Genomic DNA, 19,798 nt, shown 5'->3' with positions numbered 1-19,798 from the left:
AAAGTAAAAGCTTAGGAATTTGTGCCATAAACCTCTGATGTCCTCCAAAAATACCCTTTTCAAGGGAAACAACCATCTGGGAAAATATATTTGCAAATGATACCTCAGACAAGGGTTTGATCTCCAAAACATATAAAGAACCCACAAGACTCAACTCCAGAAGACAAACAATCCAATTAAAAAATGGGCAAAGGACCTGAACAGACACTTCTCCAAGGAGGACATACAGAGGGCCCAGAAACATATTAAAGGATGCTCAGCATCACTAGCCATCAGAGATGCAGAACAAACCAAAATGAGATACCACTTCATACCAGTTAGAATGGCTATCATAACCAAACCAACAAACTAGTGTTGGCGAGGTTGTGGAGAAAAAAGAACCCTAGTTCCCTTTTCCACTGTTGGTGAGAATGCAGACTGGTTCAGCACTGTGGAAAACTATGGAATTTCCTCAGAGAACTAAAAATGGAACTGCCTTTTGACACGGCAATTCCATTGCTGGAACTATACCCTAAGAATCCTGAAACACCAATTCAGAAGAACCTATGCACCCCAATGTTCACAGCAGCACAATTTACAATAGCCAAGTGCTGGAAGCAACCTAGATGCCCATCAGAAAATGAATGGATCAAAAAACTGTGGTACATTTACACAATGGAATTCTATGTAACAGAAAGAAGGAGCTCCTACCCTTCTTTTGCGACAGCATGGATGCAAATGGAGAGCATTATGCTAAGTGAAATAAGCCAGGCGGTGAAAGACAAATACCATATGTATGATCTCACCTTTAAGAAGAACCTAATCATCAAATCAAACAAGCAAGCAAAATATAACCAGAGATATGGAAATTAAGAACTGACAGTAACCAGAACGGATGTGGGAGGGGATAATGGGGGGAATAGGGGGAAGGGTTTTAAGGAAGGAATATGTATAAAGAACACATGGACAAAGCCAAAGTGGGGTAGGATCAAGGGTGGAAGGCGGGGATGGCTGGGGTGGGGGAGAGTACAGGGTAGGGGGGAATGGAGATAACTGTACTTGAACAATAAAAATAAATAAATAAAGGATATTTTAAGGTAAAAAATATCCTTTTCAAAATTGCCATATTAATCTCCATCTACTTTCTCACATTCATCTATTTTTCCCTGAGAAGTCAGGTTCTGAGATAGGTTTTTTCTGTTTTACTCAATTATCACGTAACACTACGTTACAAACAATGATGTCTATATTTTTATTATGTGTGTATGTTTTAGGTAGTAAAACAGGATTTTACAAACTAGTTATAAATCTAAAACCTGTAACATCATTTCTGTAACAAAAAGGATTCTAATTTCCAAATCAGAATTTAGGGGAAATGGCCTAGTTATAAATGAGGTCTTGCTGATCAAAGAAAAGACTAAAGCAAGCCCTAGCCAGGTAGTGCAGTTGGTTAGAACATTGTCCCAATCTGCCAAGGTTGTGGGTTTGCTCCTCAGTCAAGGCACATACAAGAAATAACTAATGAATACGTGACACAGTGGAATGAAATGGATGTTTGTCTCTCTTTCTCAAACCAATCAGTAAAAAAAAATTTTTTTAAAGAAAAGATTAAAACAACAACTAAATTATAACACGAGGCTTTACAGAAAGCTGATTTTACTCTGTTGTACACAAGACGCAATACTGTAATGCAATTTTGTAGATCAGCTGGAGTATGGCTTTAAAAGAAAATTGGTGACCATTTTAAGATTTGTTTGTTTGTTTGTTTGTTTATAGGGGGAGGGAAGGAGAAAGAAAGAAGAGAAAGGTCCACGTAAGAGAGAAACATCAATCGATTGCTTCTCAAACACGCCTTGACTTGAGGGCTGAACTTGTGACCCAGGTATATGCCCTGACCAGGAATACAACCCAGTGACCTTTCGCTTTGCAGGACGACGCCCCACCTACCAAGTGACCTCAGTCAGGGCTCATGTTTATTTCCAAACTAGATTTAAGTTTAATAAAAACTAGACAGTAATTTATTGTCCCTTTGATTCTAGAACAATAATTGGCACATAACAGGTATTTAATAAATATTAGAATGACTTAAATAAATATCAAAACACTAATCACTGTGGTGTTCAGATGGTTAAATTAAGAAATTTCTCAGGCCCTGACTGGTGTAGGTCAGTGGATTGAGCGCAGGCCTGCGAACCAAAGTGCTGCCGGTTCAATTCCCAGTCAGGGCACATACCTGGGTTGTAGGCCATGTCCCCAGTAGAGGATGTACAAGAGGCAACTACACACTGATGTTTCACTTGCCCTCTTACTCCCTCCCTCCCCCTCTTTTATTTATTTACTTATTTTTATAGAGGGAAGGGAGGGAGATAGAGAGAGAGAAACATCAATGTGAAGTTGCTGGGGGTTATGGCCTGCAACCCAGGCATGTACCCTGGCTGGGAATCAAACCTGTGACACTTTGGTTCACAGCCCAAGCTCAATCCACTGAGCTATGCCAGCCAGGGCTAAATAAAATCTTTAAAAAAAAGAAATTTCTCTTCTATCACCCGAATTTTTTCCTTCTATTTACTCATTCAAATATTTATCAAGTGATAAAACAAAGTCCCTAACCCCAGGAGGCACATGTGTGAAGTGGTTTTACTATTTAGGAAATAAAAATGTTGTCAGCAAAATTTTACTACTATCCAAAATTTTGGTTAAAAAAGCTTTTGTACATTTTCTGATTTATATATTTTATAAATTCAGCTTTTTATATATTTTTGTAAGTTTTCTGGAGAACAATTAGACAAAATATTGACTTTTGTGAAAATCAACCTTTTATTTCATGTACAGTAAAAATATTACAACAATTAAAATTCATAGGTACCCAAAGTTCATATTTTGCCTATTCCCTAATCTATTTATAATAAAATACTAACTCTGTTGATTACATCTACTAGCATGTAACTTTCAGGACGAAGATTTTTGTGTTTTGTTCATTACCAGCTATCCCCAAAACTACAACAGAACCTGACACACAATAACTGTGAAATGCATTGCTGCTGTATGAATATGAAATGAGTTGAAGGCCCTCTCTGATCCACACCACCCACTATTCTCTAGCGCAATACTGGTTCCCTAGTTTGAGGCCTTTTCTTCTCTTCAAACCTAAGAAAACCCTACTCATTATTCCCTTATGTTTGGATAATTTGTCAGCAAACTTATGAAGCCTCCAGGACTCTCTCTGCATCCCATCAGAATTTCTTTCTTTCCCTGTAGGCTCGCAGGCTATTGTGCTTGTACCTGTATCTCTAGTACACGAGTTTGTTGACAGTACTACTATGCACCAGACTGACTCTTGTGCTGAGTTCCTGGAGGATTACACAGACTTCAGGGAGAAACTCATTCCCCTCACCTGAGGTTAGGCATAGCAGAAAGCCTGAATTTGGCTAATGAGATGCATGTGAAAGTGACATGTCATTCCCATGCTGAAACATTTCATTGCCAATGCTTAACTCCATCCTGTCTTCTATTCTTCTGAACTCTGAGCATTGTCCAAAGACAGAGGCCACAGGACAAAATCAGTCTGGACAAGATCTGTCTTCATGGAGCAAATGAGCCCCCAAGCAAACTTGGTGTAAACGAGGATTTTTTACTGTGTTAGGTCAGTAGATTTCAGTCACATACAATACCACAGCATAACCCTGACTAACCTAATACACCCTCATGCAAATAATCATAATGCAAAGCAAAATGAAAACTGAATTGCCCCATCAGATTATAAATCCATACAACAGACTGAAATATCTGATGTGTATTAAATTCTAATAAGGTTAAACAGTATATTTAATTTAATGTTTCCTTACATAAAGTCCATAAATTTACAATCTAATGTGTTTAACTTAAAAAACTTTCAAAACAGAACCAAATTAAATTGCTGTTTGCTTCTACACAGCCTTCATTTTTTCCATGTACCCACCAGTGGCCCTAAATAAGAAAAAGTTTCCTATTCCTGTATCATAGCACTCAATGCCACTACTAAACTTTTTAAACTAACTTTGAATTCTTGTACCCTTAGTCAACTATTTCACGCATGGGATTTTTTTCTCCCTAAGAAGCCAATAAACAACCTGAGGACATAACAATGTTACATAATTCTTCTGTAGTCATTTTATATTTTTCAGCAGCACTAAGCACATAAGAAATACTGAGCTGTTGAATTTAATTCTTAAAGATAAAGGAGTCTCAATCCTTCTCCCTTCCATGAAATAGAATCAATACTATTTCATCCATCATGGAAACTAGAATATGTACACTGCTACAGAAAATAATGCAGAAAAAGCCAAAGATTGGAGATTAACAAATTCATAAAGTGTTCATTTTCAAATTAAAACTTTTCTTTAGAGAAAAACATTTAAATTGCCAATATTATTAGGGAATAAAGCAAACGTTATAGTTAACAAATCAACATTCATGCCTTCCTTTTTCATTTCCAAGAGAAGCTGGATGTATTTGGGAGGCAACGTGGCCAGCTAAGTTCTTGTTTTCCCAAACTCCCCTGCAGCTAGAAGTAGCATATGGCTTAGTTCTGGCCAGTTCTAATCAGTGAACCACTACTGGAAGGTTCTGCGGGCCGGGGAGAGGGGAGACAAAAATATTTTTTAAAACCACTAGCTCAAACAGTATTGAACTGCTGAATCAAAACTAGAAACTGCCTAGATTTCTTTTGTGAGTAAAACAAACCCCTACTTAGTTAGGTGGTGTTGCTCTCAGTCAAAGCACTACTGTTACAGGGTTCATGGCTATATCAATACTAACGTAAGAAGCAATAAGAAAATAAATGGGAAATGCACTCCATTTTGTGTTATATGTATTAGTTCATAAAAACAACTGTCCATATATACAGCCATAGAATATAAAACATCACAACCAGAAGGCACAAATGAGAATATATGCCTTAGACACACACAAAACTATTACTGACATAATAAATAAGGTTCCAGGTTTGTTCTTGTATCTATCTAGTAAGGCACCAAACTGAAATGTAGAATTACTTAAGAAATCAAGTTTAAAAGTTTACAACAACTTTATACTGTTTCAGTTCTTCCAAAACAGAGCTTACTTGGTGCCTTCCTTTAAACACAAGACATGTGCCTAAACATCCTTTCTAATACTTAAAATAACAAGCCACCTCTTTAACACATGGGCAGTTTTTCAAATGTTGGGGGGAAAAAAGTCTGCAAAGCCAAACTGTTTCAATAAAGGGCTGTTCTCCAAGTATTTTGTAATTTAGAGATAATCATAATATCAGATTCCACTTTTCAAAGAAGCTGAGCAATTATTTCATTCTCTGCAGAAAAAATATATGATTCAACAATTTGTGATTTAAAAACCTCTTACCAAACTAGGAACAAAACAGAACTTCCTTAATTTGATAAAAATCATACACCATAAACTTTCAGCAAATATTACACTAAACGGAGAAACTCCAGAATCATTTAAGATCAGAAACAAGAAGCTGCTTAACATAACACTAGAAGTCATGACCAATACTTCAAGAGTTTTCAGATGTAAGGTCAAAGAAAAGAGATTAAACTGTCATTATTTCTAGATATTATCTACCTACAAAACAAAAGAATCAGAAATACTATTGAAACTCATGAGACAGCTTGGCAAGGTACAAGATCAACCTATAATATTCTTCCACATCAGTAGTGACCTACCACAGAAATTAATTAAAAGTAACCATTCATAATACAGTAGTCCCCTCTTATCCAATTTCACTTTCTACAGTTTCAGTACTCATGGTCCAAAAATATTAAATAAAAAGTTTCAAAAATAAACAACTCATAAATTTCAAACTGTTGCCCTGGCTGGTGTGGCTCAATGGATTGAGCATCAGCCTATGAACCAAAAGGTTGACAGCCAGGGCACATGCCTGGGTTGTGGGCCAGGTCTCCAATGTGAGAGGCAACCAACCAATGTATCTCTCACCTATTAATGTTTCTCTCCCTCTCTCCAAAAGTAAATGAGTAAATCTTTAAAAAACACTTATTAAAAATAAATAAATGTCAAACTGTTTACCATTGTGAGTAGCGTGATGAAATCTTGCACCATCTCCACCATCTGCTTTGTTCTGCCTATAGGATGTGCATCATCCCTTTGCCTAGCGTCTCCACGCTGTGTATGCTACTGGCGCAGTTAGTAGCCATCTGGATTATCAACTACTGCAGTGCTCAAGTCACCCTACTATTACTCTACTGAACATACAAATGGTAAGAAAGTGAAACAGCCTTATTGCTGATATAGAGAAAGTTTTAGTGGTCTGGATAAAAGCGCAAACCAGTAACAACATTCCTTTAAGCCAAAACCTAATCCAGAGCAGGTCCTAACTCTCCTTAATTCCGTGAAGGCTCAGAAAGGTGAGGAGGCTGTACAAGAGGAGTCTGAAGCCAGCAGAGGTTGGTGCATGAGGTTTAAGGAAATGAGCCATCTCTGTAATACAAAAGCACAAGGTGAAGCAGCAAGTGCTGGTGTGGACAGAGGCTACAGCAAGTCCTCCAGAAGCTCTAGCTAAGGTATTCATGAAGGTGGCTACAACAGATTTCCAGTGTAGATGAAAAGGCCTTTCACTGGAACAAGATGCCACCTAGGGCTTTCCTACACAGGGAGGAGAAGTCAAAGCCTGGCCGCAAAGCCTGAAAGGACAAGCTGACTCTCTTGTCAGGTGTTAATCCAGCTGCTGACTTTAAACCAATGCTCACTTACCACTCCAGAAATCCTAGGGCTCTTATGAATGATGCTAAATCTACTCTGCCTGTGATCCCTAAGTGGAACAACAAAGCTGGTGACAGCACATCTGTTTACAACCAGGTTTCCTGAATATTTTAAGCCCACTGGTGAGACTAGTGCTCAGGCAGGGGGGGAAAAAAGATTCCTTTCAAAATATTACTGCTGACAATCCACTTGGTCACCCAAGAGCACTGATGGAGACATACAAAGAGATTAATGCTGTTTTCATGCCTGCTAACACATCCATTCTATAACCCACAGGTCAAGGTGTAATTTTACTCTCAAATCTTATTATGTAAGAAATACATTTTGTGGGCTACAGCTGCCATAAGTAGTTCCTCTGATGGACCTGGGCAAATAAATTTAAAACCTTCTGGAAAGGATTCACAATACTAAATGTCATTAAAAACATTTGTGATATATGGGAAGAGGTCAAAATATCAACACTAGCAGAAGTTTGGAAGAAGCTGATTCTAATCCTCATGGATGACTTTGAGGAGTTCAAGATTTCCGTGGAGGAAGTAAATACAGATGTGATGGAAATAACATAACTAGAATTGGAACCTAAAGATATGACAGAATTGCTGCAATCTCATGATATCAAACTTGATCAGATAAAGAGTAGCTTCTTATGGATGAGCAAAGAAAGTGGTATGTATGGTTTTTTAAAAAGGTTTTATTTATTTACTTTTAGAGAGAGGGGAAGAGAAGGAGAAAGAGGGAGAGAAACACCAATTGGTTGCCTTTTGTGCACCCCTAACTGGGGATCTGGCCGGCAACCGGGCATGTGTCCTGCCTTTCAGTTCGTTGGCCGGCACTCAGTCACTGAGCTACACCCACAAGGGCAGAAAGTGTTATCTTGAGGTGGAAGGTATTCCTGATGAACGAAGATGCTGTGACGACTGCTGAAATGACAATAAAGGATTTAGAACATGACAAACTTAGTCATTAAAGCAGGGCAGGGTTTGAGAAGACTGACTCCACTTGAAAGTCTATTGTGGGTAAAATGCGAACAAACAGCACTGCTGCTCAGAGAAATCATTTACGAAAGGAGGAGTTCATCAATCTGGCAAACTTCATTGTTGTCTTAATTTGAAGAAACTGCCACAACCACCACTTTGATCAGTCTAACAGCCATCAACATTGAAACAAGACTCCCACCAAAGAAAGATTACACTTGCTGAAGGCTTAAATGAAGGTTAGTATTTTTTACGATAAACTATTTTTGAATTAAGGTGTACACATTGTTTTAGACATAATGCTATTGCACACTTAGACTACAGTATAGTGTAAACATAACTTCTGTGTGTGCTGGGAAAACAAAGAACTCACGTGACTCACTTCACTGCTGTACTGTGGTGGTAGGAACCAGACCTACACTACCTCTGAGGGATGTCTCTACAGTACAGTATGATATTTTCACAGAAAGGCAGACCACGTTCATCTCACTTTTATTACAGTATATGGTCGACCCTCTATTTGTGGGTTCAAACAATCGCATACAGAAAATAATCAAAAAATAAAAATGTTATGTTAATGCTGATGTATACTACCTAGTTAGATCAAGTTAACAATGAGGTCTCACAGTAAGACCTTAATTAGACTGGTAAAAAATTAGAAAGCTAGGTAATGCTAAATGTGGGCAGGAACTACAGAAACAAAACCCCTGCACACTACTGGTGGGACTGTGGGCTGAGGCAGCCATCCAGAGGAGCAGCCTGCCACTTCCTGTGCCCAGGCAAGTTCACGCGTACTTGTACATCCCCAAGAAATTCTTACATAGCTCCATAAGGAATGGAAAAGAAGATATCCATTGTAGCATTTTTTGTGGAAGCAGGGAATTGGAGGCAACCTGAAAGTCTCCCCCTGGCAAGTAGATAGGTAAAAAGTAGTAGATACACAACACAGAGTGATATGCAGCAGTTAGAAACAACAGATTAGATACATAGATGAGACATATGCAACATATACATAAAGTACCAAACATACATATTTTAAGAACACAGAGATATACACATATGACAATATATTGAACAAGTTAGAATGGTAAGGGATAAGGGAAATAACATATGGGAACTAACAAAAATAAGTGTAACAAAAAATGGCCTCATATTCACCAATGATAATGTGTCTTTTTGAGAGTTTAAATAAAAAGGGAAACTATTACTTCTTATACCCATAAATTCAGTCCAATTGTTTCACTTTTAATAAAATACTTGTATTAGTATAGCAGGTGAACTACCATAATAATTAAATACACTGAAAAACAATTTACTTGTCTAATCTGCATAAGAACTACAAGGAATAAATTGTGGTTAAAGAAAACTTTGACTTAGTAGCTTTTCCCCAGTTAACTGTACATTAAGCACCTATCAAGTGCCAGGCACTACAAGGGGTTAAAAAAAAAATGTGGTGTCAAACCTTTAAGTCACCCCATCTAGCTGGGGAGGTAATATGGGGAACAGTAACCACCCTGTGAGAAAATGAGTGAATACTCCAAGTGCTGCCTAACAAATATAACATAAGCTACATATGTATTTTTCAACTTTCTAGTAGCGACACTAAAAAAAAAACCAAAACATGAAAAAATAACTTCAGTTACTCCAATATATTCCCAAATACTTAATTATATAAAATAAAAAGATTAAGATTTTACATTTTTTAAAAATTATCTTTGAAATCCAGTATAAATTTCATACTTACAAAACATTCCAATTCAGACTAGGCACATTTCAAGCCTCATGTGACTGGTAGCTATTGTGCTGGTAACACAGTAGGCATTCAGAGGATATGACCGTGTGTGTGTGTGTGTGTGTGTGAGAGAGAGAGAGAGAGAGAGAGAGAGAGAGGGAGAGAGAGAGATGGAAAAAAAAAAAAAGATGCCCTAGAGGTGAAGGGACAGAGCCTTTGAAAGGTAAGTAGTAGAGTTATTTTGGGAAATAAAGGTCATTTCAAGCCAGGCACTAAGCACAAGGAAAGCTAAGAAAGTTTGGGGTTCAAGAAGAAAGACCTCCCTTAACTTGCACATCTAGCCAGTTTTATCTCTCACAACTCATTTTATTCATGCGCTACTAACACTTCAAAAAAAAAAAAAAAGCTTTAGTCCCTTAACATCGTGATTGCTAACAATTTCTTACCTTTATGCTCTCATTGAGGAGACTATCTTTCTGCCGTTTTCTCCCCTACAATCCCCAGCCCTTAACTTAGTTAATTTCCATACTGAAGTCCTTGACTATAAGCTCCTTGTGGGCAAGAACCATCTCATTTTTGTATTCTGATTATACCGGACCTGGCACCAGGAGGTATGAAATTGCTGGGTAAACTAATAGCCATGCAGAATTGTCTGGCTAGAGTATAAAGTTTATACAGGTGAGCAGTTAGGAGTAACAAAGCCAGAAAAGTGGGTCAAGAACTTTGAATACTGAGCTCAGCTGTTTAGAGCATCATTCAGATATACCAAGTTTGCGGGTTCAATCCCTTGTCAGAGCACATACAAGAATCAACCACTGAACGCATAAATAAGTGCAACAACAAATCAATGTTTTTCCCTCTTCCTTTCTCTCTCTAAAAATCAATCAAAAATATATTTTAAGAAAAAACTTTGAATACTAAACCAAAAATTTTAGATTATCCAGTTTTACAGTGACACTACAAAAGCTATACATATTAAGAGGATATCAGACTAAGGCCCCATCTCCGGTCTGGGCAGTTTGGACAGCAGGGAAAAGCTGTAATGGCCAGGAAGTCCAGGTTTGCAAAGGTTCCCTGGGAGCCTCGGCCCTCAGGCACCCAGCAAGCATCCGGCAGGCACCCAGCACATGCATGCCCTGCAGCCACAATGCCCAAGAGGAAGGTCAGCTCCAATGAGGGGGCGGAGGAGGATCCCAAGAGGAGATCCCGGAGGTTGTCAGCTAAACCTGCTCCTGCAAAAGTGGCTACCAAGCCAAAAAAGGCAACTGGAAAGGATAAATCGGCAAAAAAGTACAAAGGAAAGGGAAAATGGGAGAAAAGGAAAAACAAGCTGAAGCGGCTAACCAGGGACCTAAGAAAGATCTACCTGCGGAAAATGGAGAAACTAAAAACGAGGAGGGTCCAGCCTCGGGTGAAGTAGGAGAAAAAGAAGCCAAGTCTGATTAATATCCTGTTATCATGACTTATCAGTAGCCCCTGTCTCCCTTCTTGTACAATCCAGAGGACTATTTTTATCAACTATTTTGTGAATGCAAGTTTTTTAATAGCTCTAGAAACATTTTTAAGAAGGGAAATCTACTTCATCCCACTTTAAGTGTAAATTATTTTTTTAAAGAGGTGAAATCATTTGCTGGTTGTTTATTTTGTGGTACAACCTAAAAATAGTGCGATATTGAATATGGAAGGCTTTGATTGTCTTGGGTGTCAGCTAAACATTCCACAGATGGGGTAGTTTATACATCCTATAATACAAAGCATACTAAATGGCAATTTGGAGTCAGTTGTGTATCTACTATGTCTTGAACATTTTGAATCACTTCTATTCTCATGGTTTTGGTAGAACTGTTTCCTAAAGAAAACCACTCCTTAATCTTGGATACCCCTGTCAGAATTTTGTACACTCTGTAACATCTTTGTTATGGTAGTCCAGTTTTCCTAGCAACATTGTTAATGTGCTGTGAAAGAATGAAAATTCTATTATGTAGTATGTATGATATTAAACTGTAAATTAGTCAGGCTTTGATGTAACCAGCAAACACAAAGGTTACCAGTTAGATTCCCAGTCAGGGCACATGCCTGGGTTGAGGGTCAAGTCCCCAGTAGAGGGCGCACAAGAGGCAACCACACACTGATGCTTCTCTTCCTCTTTCTCCCTCCCTTCCCCTCTCTAAAACTAAACAAAGTCTTAAAAAAAAAGTCTTAGCTGAGCCCAGGCTTCTAACCATACCTGCTTCCAGGGTACCAGATATATGAGTGAAAAAGTCACAAACATGGACCTTCCAGCCCCACTGTTCATATCCCCTCTAGTCTTTCAAAATCCCCCAAAGTCCCAGACATAGAGGAAGAGAGATAAGCCATCCCTGCCAGAAGCTGTGAGCATAATAAAATGGTTGTTGTTTTATACTACTACTATGTTGTGGAATGGTTTGTTCCAGCAACTCTAAGCAGAAAAACTATACAACAGGCAGGAAATAAGTGTTAAGAACTTAACTAAATTAACAGAAATGAGAAAAAATGTTGAGCCCTGGCTGGTGTAGTTCAGTGGATTGAAGGCGGGCCTGAGAACCAAAGGACCATTGGTTCAATCCCAATCAGGGCACATGCCTGGTCTGCGGGCCAGGTCTCCAGTTGGGGGCCTGCGAGAGACAACCACACACTGACATTTCTCTCCCTCTCTTGCTCCTTCCCTTCCCGTCTAAAGATAAATAAATAAATAAATAAATAAATAAATAAAAAAAATCTTTAAAAAAGAAAAAAATTGGAATACATTACCATGGTTCTTTATCACTGAGTATCTCTAACAGCTAAATGGCAACCTTCTTTTAAGAGAAGAAAACATAAACTCCTGTAGTCCACTGCACTAGTAAAGCTCATACATGCCTATGGGCAGGCACACCAAGGCAGGCCTAGGTTAAGCAAGGGCCAGGCAAGTGAAGTAGGACAAGGAAAGAGGTGGAGTTAGTATGTATTCAGAAAGTCATCAAAACACCTCAATGCCTCAATAACAAAAGCTGCTTGCCCCAGTTTAAATTATTCTTCTGGATGAATATTAAGTCTAAGGGCAGAAGGCTGAGTTAGGAAATGGTTCTAGGTCTACTCCTACCCAGGATTCTCATTCTACTGTAGAATCTGCTATTGTAGTCAATGAAGTAATAAAGGTACCGACTGCCTTGATTGGTGTGGCTCACTGGACTGAGCACCGGCCTGCGAACCAAAAGGTCACAGGTTCGATTCCCAATCAGGGCACATGCCTGGGTTGCGGGCCAGGTTCCCAGTAGGAGGCCCTCAAGAGGCAACCACACACTAATGTTTGTCTCCCTCACTCGTTCCCTTCCCTTCTCTCTAAAAAATAAATAAATAAAATCTTTTTTTTTTTAAAGGTACTGACTGTATGTGTAAAGAATAGGGTTATATAAAATTCTGGAATTAAAAATCTTTGGGTTCAGCTTACTCAAATTTCACACAAATTCTACCAATACAGATTTTCATGTAAAATGTTCGTAATACAAACCGCACAATATTTAACTTCCACCCCAAAGCGACTGCCTATTAACAAGAAATACAAACAAAAGACCTGCTTTGTTCAAGTTTCAACTGTGAACGCCAGGATTCCATGTAATCCACAGAAATAATGCTTTACCTAGTCTGCATAAGATTATGTAAGACTAACCATGGCTGAGCTGCCCAGGTGGCTAAAGTACAATGCTAAAGAATTCTAGTTTGAAGAAAAAGTTGGGACCCCTCCCCCCAAAAAGCCCCTTTCTTCCAGGGCCCTCTCAATTAGGATATAGACAGGTACATACAGGTCAGCACAAACCCCTCTTACTACTTGCAGACCAACTCCAGGCACATACTTTAAATTCTTGTATAAGACAACATTCAAACTGGAGATTCCCAGGGAAGAGATGTTTTCTTCTTCAGGTTTAATATGACAATTTAAAATGGATGTAAGACAAGTGAATTTCTGCTTTAGTCCTCTCAGTGGACTTGATCAGAAGATTGCTGCATTTCCTAACCCTTATTCCAGCTTGGGAACAAATTCCGGATAAAATTTGACTTCATACAGAATTCTCTTTGAAATTAAAGATAACAGGCCCTGGCTGGTGTAGCTCAGTGGATTGACTGTGGGCCTGCGAAACAAAGGGTTGCCAGTTCAATTCCCAGTCAAGGCACATGCCTGGGTTGTGAGCCAGGTCTCCAGTAGGGGGCGCACGAGAGGCAACCACACATTGATTTTTTTTCTCTCCCTCTCTTTCTCTTTCCCTTTCCTTCCCCTCTCTCTAAAAATAAATAAAGTCTTTTTTTAAAAAAATGATAACATACTATTTTATATCAAACTGTGTATAAGTCTCCTGTAATTACAACATAATCATGTGCTACATCAATAATCAAAATAATATTCTACTCACTATAAATTTTCACCTTCACCTAATTTATGAACAGAAGGGATTAAAAATAACCCTCAAATTGAAGTCTGTAAGATCTTTCCCCAAACACTTTGACCAAATAAAAAATATTAATTCTGCTCTGGCTGGTATGGCTCAGTGGATTGAGCACCGGCCTGCAAACCAAAGGGTGGCTGATCTGATTCCCAGCCAGGGCACCTGCCTGGGTTACGGGCCAGGTCCCCAGTATGAGGCGCTCAAGAGGCAACCACACATTGATGTTTCTCTCCCTCTCTTTCTCCTTCCCTTTCCCTCTACCTAAAGATAAATAAAATCTTTTTAAAAAATTATTAATTCTTCAGAGACTTTTTAAGGCCCAAACAGCTTGATTCAATTGATAATTGTATAAGTTAAAAAAACAGATTAAATGAGATTGTCGTATCATGTATCTTTAATGAGACATTACATAAAGTACTTTGTACTATTGTCTGATGTCCAGTAAGAATAAGGGTAAATATTTTTATTCTCCACAACCATACTTTCTTACAAAGAACCAATTTTAAAAACTCATGGAACCAGAAAATTTTACTGAATCTATTGGAAACCTCTCATCTGTAGTCACAATACAAGCTACAGGAATGTAAGTTTAACTGGCAAACCTCCACTGAACACTAAAGCAATGATTCGTATTTTTTGTTTATTTTTTAATTTTTATTTTTTGATTTTAGAGAGAAAAAGGGAGGTACAGATAGAAATACTGCTTTTGTGGTTCTACCCATTTATGCATTCGCTGATTGATTCTTGTATGTGCTTTGACTAGGGACTGAACCTGCAACCTGGGCATATAAGAACAATGCTCTAACCAACTGAGCCACCTGGCCAGGGCAAGACAGTGATTCTTAAAGTGGGATCCCTGGACCTGCAGCATCTACATAACCTGAAACTTGTGAAAAATGAAAACTCAAGGTCCAAACAGTGGAATCAATGTCTGGAGGCCCTCCAGGTGATTTTGGAGTTTGCTCCAGTTTGAGAGCTTAGCTCAGGGTGCTCTGATCTATAGGACTGTAGAACTTGTCCTAAAGAACAAGAGCAATTCAGCAATATACCACGAGGTATATCCTCTATGGCACACTGTCATACACACAGTAAGTACTCAAATTTGAATAGGTTAATAATAATCTCATATTCCCAAAGGTTGGCTATATAATAACACCATCAGTTCATCTATTTCACAGAGATAAAAAATTCTGATGACTGTTTGCATTAACTAAGTACATGGTACACACACACCGAGAGCTGTTAAGTTCATTGGCAAAGCCCTGGGGCCTCTGGTACTTTGGCAAATAACCAGGCTTACAAAGTGTCATAGGCTTTGAAACTTCAGTGAAATACACATTTCTACTTTTACAAGTGTACAAACAGGATTTTTCCATGGCTCTATACCAAGTCAACGGTAAAACATACATTAAAATGCACACTTTTTAAAAATTTTATTTATTTTTAAAGAGAGGGTAAGGGAGGGAGAAAGACAAGGAGAGAAACATCAGTGTGTGGTTGCCTCTCACGTGGCCCCAACTGGAGACCTGGCCTGCAACCCAGGCATGTGCTCTGACTGGGAATTGAACTGGCAACCCTTTGGTTCACAGCCTGCACTCAATTCACTGAGCTATACCAGCCATGGCTTAAAATGCACACTTTTTAATTTAATAAGTATCTTTTTTTATAGTTTTTTAAATTTCACTTAAAAGCATTACTCATTTTTTAAATTTTAATCATTGTTCAAATGCAGTTTTCTCCTTTTTACTCCCAATCCAGTCCCCCCTCCCACAATTTAATAAGTGTCTTAATTCACATATTATCCAACTATAATAGATGGATCTGGGATGGATTCTAATTTCAACAAGGTGTTCAAAAAGTAGACAATTGAGGAAACTTGAACGCTGACTAGATATCTGATATTCAGAAATTATGATAAAAGGATTATAATTACTTTTTTGAAGCTTTATCTCTTCTAAAAGCTTTAGAAATGAAATGATAAAATGTATTGAATTTGCTTCTTGGGGAGAAAACAAGTGAAATTAAAAATCAAGACTGGCTATTACGCTGTTGAGCACATGGGGGGCCAACTACAAGCCAGGTCTCTCAATCCTGGCACTACTGACCTTCTGGGTCAAAGAGTTCTTTGTTGGGGAAAAGGGGTACTATCCGGAGTACTGTAAAATGTCAGCAGCACCCCTGGTCAGTAGCAAAGCAACCCTCTTCAGTTGTGACAACCAACAACGTGCCCAGACACTGTCAAACATCCACTGGAGGGCGAAACTGTCCCTGGCTGACAATGTATTAAAAATCTCTTATTCATTTGAAATTTTCAACAAGACTTTTTTTTTGTCTTATTTTAATCATACTCTGCATTAGTATAACTACATCTCTGTAGTTGGATAATCTTTTACATAATATTTTTGGAAATCGCCTGATACACAAAAAAGCAAAGGAGACTGAGCTAGAGAACTGGAACCTAGTAGAGGTTCTGCTACTACAGTCAGTGGTCACAAGCAGCTCCTGTCACCTGTATGAGCCTCAGCATTTCATTATGTCTGATTATCTGACTGGTCCTTCGTGTTGTAAAATGTTTTTTACACCCATCAGCTAAAAGTGGATATTCACATTTGGAAATAAATGAGAATATAATATACAAGAACAGAAAAAATCTTCGTAGCGAATTACCTACCTTTTATTATTTCTGACCAATAGACAACATTCTTATCAAAATACATGTAGTTATTTAAACTTCAAATAGCCCTGGCTGGTGTGGCTCCGTGGACTGAGTGCCGGCCTGTGAACAAAGGGTCACCAGTTCCATTCCCAGTCAAGGGCACAAGCCTGGGTTGTGGGCCATGACCCCCAGTGGGGGCGTGTGAGAGGCAACCACACACTTTTGTTTTCTCTCCCCCTCTTTCTCCCCGCTCCCCCTCTAAAAATAAATAAAATTTAAATAAATTTGCCACAACATGGATGGATCTTGAGAATATTATGGTAAGTGAAATAAGACAGAAAAGGACAAGAATCCTGTGATTTCACTCACATGGGGCAGAAAACAAAAAACAACCAATGAACAAGCAAAACACACTCACAGAAACAGACGGCAGAACGGTGGTCACCAGAGGGGGGTGGGGGAGGGGGGGACCGAGAGGGTAACGGGGACCAACTATTCGGTGGCGGAAGGAGTCCAGGCTTCCGGGGGTGCGCACAGGGGAGCGCGGAGTGTCCTACTAGGTTGTATTCCTGAAGTTTACATACTGTTATCAACCAATGATACCCGAACACATTTAACTGAAAATTTAAACAAAATCTGCAAGGTAAGCAAAATGGAAACTCTTCCGCGGGCCTAGCCATAATAACCGAAATGCCCACCACTGGCGAGCGGATCTTTGAAAACGGGCACACCCCAACAGTGAACCACCGACACACACACGCACACACACACACACACACGCACACGCGCGGGTCAACCTCACGAGGAGGGGTGCGCTGAGCGGCGGGCGCCAGGCCCGGGACCACACACTCCGACTCCGAGCGCCCAGCGCCCCAGAAGAGGCGCAAACTGCAGGGACGAAGGGCGGCGCCCGGGGCCTGGGGAGTCAGGGAGAGGCCTCCCCCCGCAAAGGGCCCCGGGGCCCTGTCTGGACGGCGGAAGAGCTCCGTCCACCGGGAAGGCGGTGGCTGCGCGGCCACACGGCTGTCAAACTCGGCCAGCCGTTCCCCGCGGACACCGCGCCGCCACAGCCCGACCGCAGCCGGGGGGCTGCTCAGCCGGCGGAGATTCCCATTCTCCTCTCCCCGCTCGGCGGGCAGGCGACCAGCCTTCCGCGGCAGCGCGGTGACGGCGGGGGCGCAGCCCGGGGTCCGCCGGACGTGCAGCACCGGCCCGCACCGAGGAGGAAAAAGGGGCCCGGCACGGCCCCGGACGCGGGGCGCCCGCCGACCTCGGACGGCAGCGCCGTCGGCGAGGCAGGTCCAGTGCGCGCCGAGAGGGCGGGAGCCGTCTGCGCACCCCGCGCCCCGCGCCGTCTTTAAAGGGCAGTCAGCGCTTCCCAACGACCCCCGAGAAGGCCCAGCGGAAACCGCGGCGGACGCGCGCCGGGCGCGAACCCCTCACTGGCACGTGCCCGCTGCGGCGGAGCCCGGCGGCAGGTCACTCAGGGGGGCGCAGCGCCCGCTCCGGCCCGCGCGCGGCGTCCTTCCCCGAGGGGGGGCCCTCGACCCCGGGGAGTCGGCTCGCGGCCGCGCCTGCCCCGCCGAGGGCCCGCCGGCCGAGCGCCCCGGCCCCGGCCCCGGCCCGGTGGACGCGCCGCGCACCGCGGACGTGCCCGGGGTCACAGCCGGAACTCTCGGCCGAGCAGCGGAAGCCCCGGGCGGCGCGGGGCCGTGACGGGAGCCCTGGGGACGGGCGAGCGAGGGCGCTTCCCCCGGGGCGGGCCGGCCCCGGCCAGCCGTCTCCTCACGACGCCCGCGCGGAAGCCCCGGCAGGTCCCCCCGCGAGCCCTCCTCTCCCCGTCGGGGAGCCCCGCGCCCGCGCCTCCCCGGGCAGCGCCGCCACGGGCTGTCACCCCCCCCCGAACGCCGGGCCGGCCTCCCCGCGCCCCCGGGGGCCCCGCGCCGCTCCGCGACCCGCTCGGTCCCAGGCCGTTCTAACGGCCGGCCCCGGCCCGGCCCGGCCCGCTCCTTCCCCGCGGCCCCGCGGCCGCGCGTGCCCCCCGCAGCCCCTCCAGAGCCGCTGCCCCGGGAGCCGCCGCCGCCGCCGCCGCCGCAGGGACCGGCGCGCGACCACCGGCCCCCGAACACGCCGCGGAGCGCGCCCGCAGCCCCGGCCCGCGGACGCACCGGGTCGCGCGCGGCCGCGGGGCCACCTCCCGGGTCCTCCCAGGAAGCGGGCCGCCCCGGCCGGCCGGCCGCCCGCCGTCACCTCGCGTCACTTACGTTCTCGGTGTCCCGCTCGTTGACCGTGGGCAGCGGAGTCCTCGTGGACATTTTCCTTCACTCCGCTGGCGCACGACGCGAGGGGGAACAAAACCGCACGGCCGCGGGGGCCGGCGACGGCGGCGTCGAGGGGCCGGCGGTTCTGGAGCGGCGCCGCGGGAGGGGCTCCCCTCCCCCACGGCCGTCTAGATCCCGGGCCGGGCCCGGGCCGTCCCCCGGCGGGTCCCGGGGCTCATGCTCCCCGGCCCCGGCGGCCGCGCCGAGGAGCCCGCGGGCGGCGGTGGCGGGGCCGGGCCGGCGGCGGCGGGCTGCGGGTCGGCCCGCCGGCGTCCCCGCGCCTCAGGGCGCCCCGCGGGCCCGGACCCCTGCGCCGCCTCCTCCGCCCGTCGCTCCGCGGGTTTCAGCGCCCGGGCCTCCACACAGCGCCGCCGGTGGCCCCTGAAGAGAAGGCGGAGGAGGACGTGCGAGAGGTGGAGCGCGAGACAGGCCGCCGCGGGCTGCGGGCGCCGACCATGGAGGGGGCTGCGGAGACGGCGCCTGCGCCCGGCTGCTCTTCCCCCTCCCGCTCGCTTTCCGCCTCAGCCTCCGCCTGGTGGCCGCCGCCGCCGCCGCCGCCGCTCCCGGCACCTCAGAGCCCCACGGACCCAAGATGGCCGCCCGACGGCTTCCTCTGCTGCCTCCGGTGGCGGAAGTGACGAACCGCCCCTCCCAGAGTTCGGCCAATCAGCGCGGCCGAGGAAGCCGGACCCGCCGCTGTTGCTAGGGGCGACTTGCTCTTGTCCCGGGCCCAGGGGGCGGTGCCCAAGGCTGGGAACTGGTGGCGGGTCTCGGCTGGTGCCCGCGGGCGGCGGAGGCAGCGGTTCCCAGCGTCCAGGGTACGCTGGCATCCCCAAAAGAGCCAGCAAACGGCCCTGGCCAGCGGCCTGAGTCCCACCGCTGGGTTGGCATTAACAGTGCTGATCGAGTGCCTGCTCTGCAAAGGCTGAGGTCGCGTC

The 19,798-nt window shown here is 43.9% G+C and overlaps 1 protein-coding gene and 1 pseudogene across 7 annotated transcripts in view; one reads left to right on the top strand and one right to left on the bottom strand.

Annotated features, from left to right (window-relative positions):
* MARK3 (microtubule affinity regulating kinase 3) overlaps positions 1 to 18,934 on the bottom strand; it is a 92,465-nt gene extending 73,531 nt beyond the window's left edge. For all 7 annotated transcript variants that reach the window (XM_045822273.1, XM_045822274.1, XM_045822276.1 and 4 more), the window contains exon 1: positions 18,804 to 18,934. In XM_045822273.1, coding sequence (XP_045678229.1) covers positions 18,804 to 18,854 — 51 coding nt within the window. In that variant the 5' untranslated portion in view covers positions 18,855 to 18,934. The remainder of the gene's footprint in view (positions 1 to 18,803) is intronic.
* On the top strand, positions 10,589 to 10,887 carry LOC123808042 (annotated as a pseudogene).
* Positions 18,935 to 19,798: the final 864 nt, after the last annotated feature.

The sequence above is a fragment of the Phyllostomus hastatus genome, unplaced genomic scaffold (genome assembly GCF_019186645.2).
Source record: "Phyllostomus hastatus isolate PE091 unplaced genomic scaffold, TTU_PhHast_1.1 phas_scaffold_501, whole genome shotgun sequence".
NCBI lineage: Eukaryota > Metazoa > Chordata > Mammalia > Chiroptera > Phyllostomidae > Phyllostomus > Phyllostomus hastatus.
Note: the sequence above shows the minus strand (reverse complement) of the source record. Positions and strands in the feature narration are given on the sequence as shown.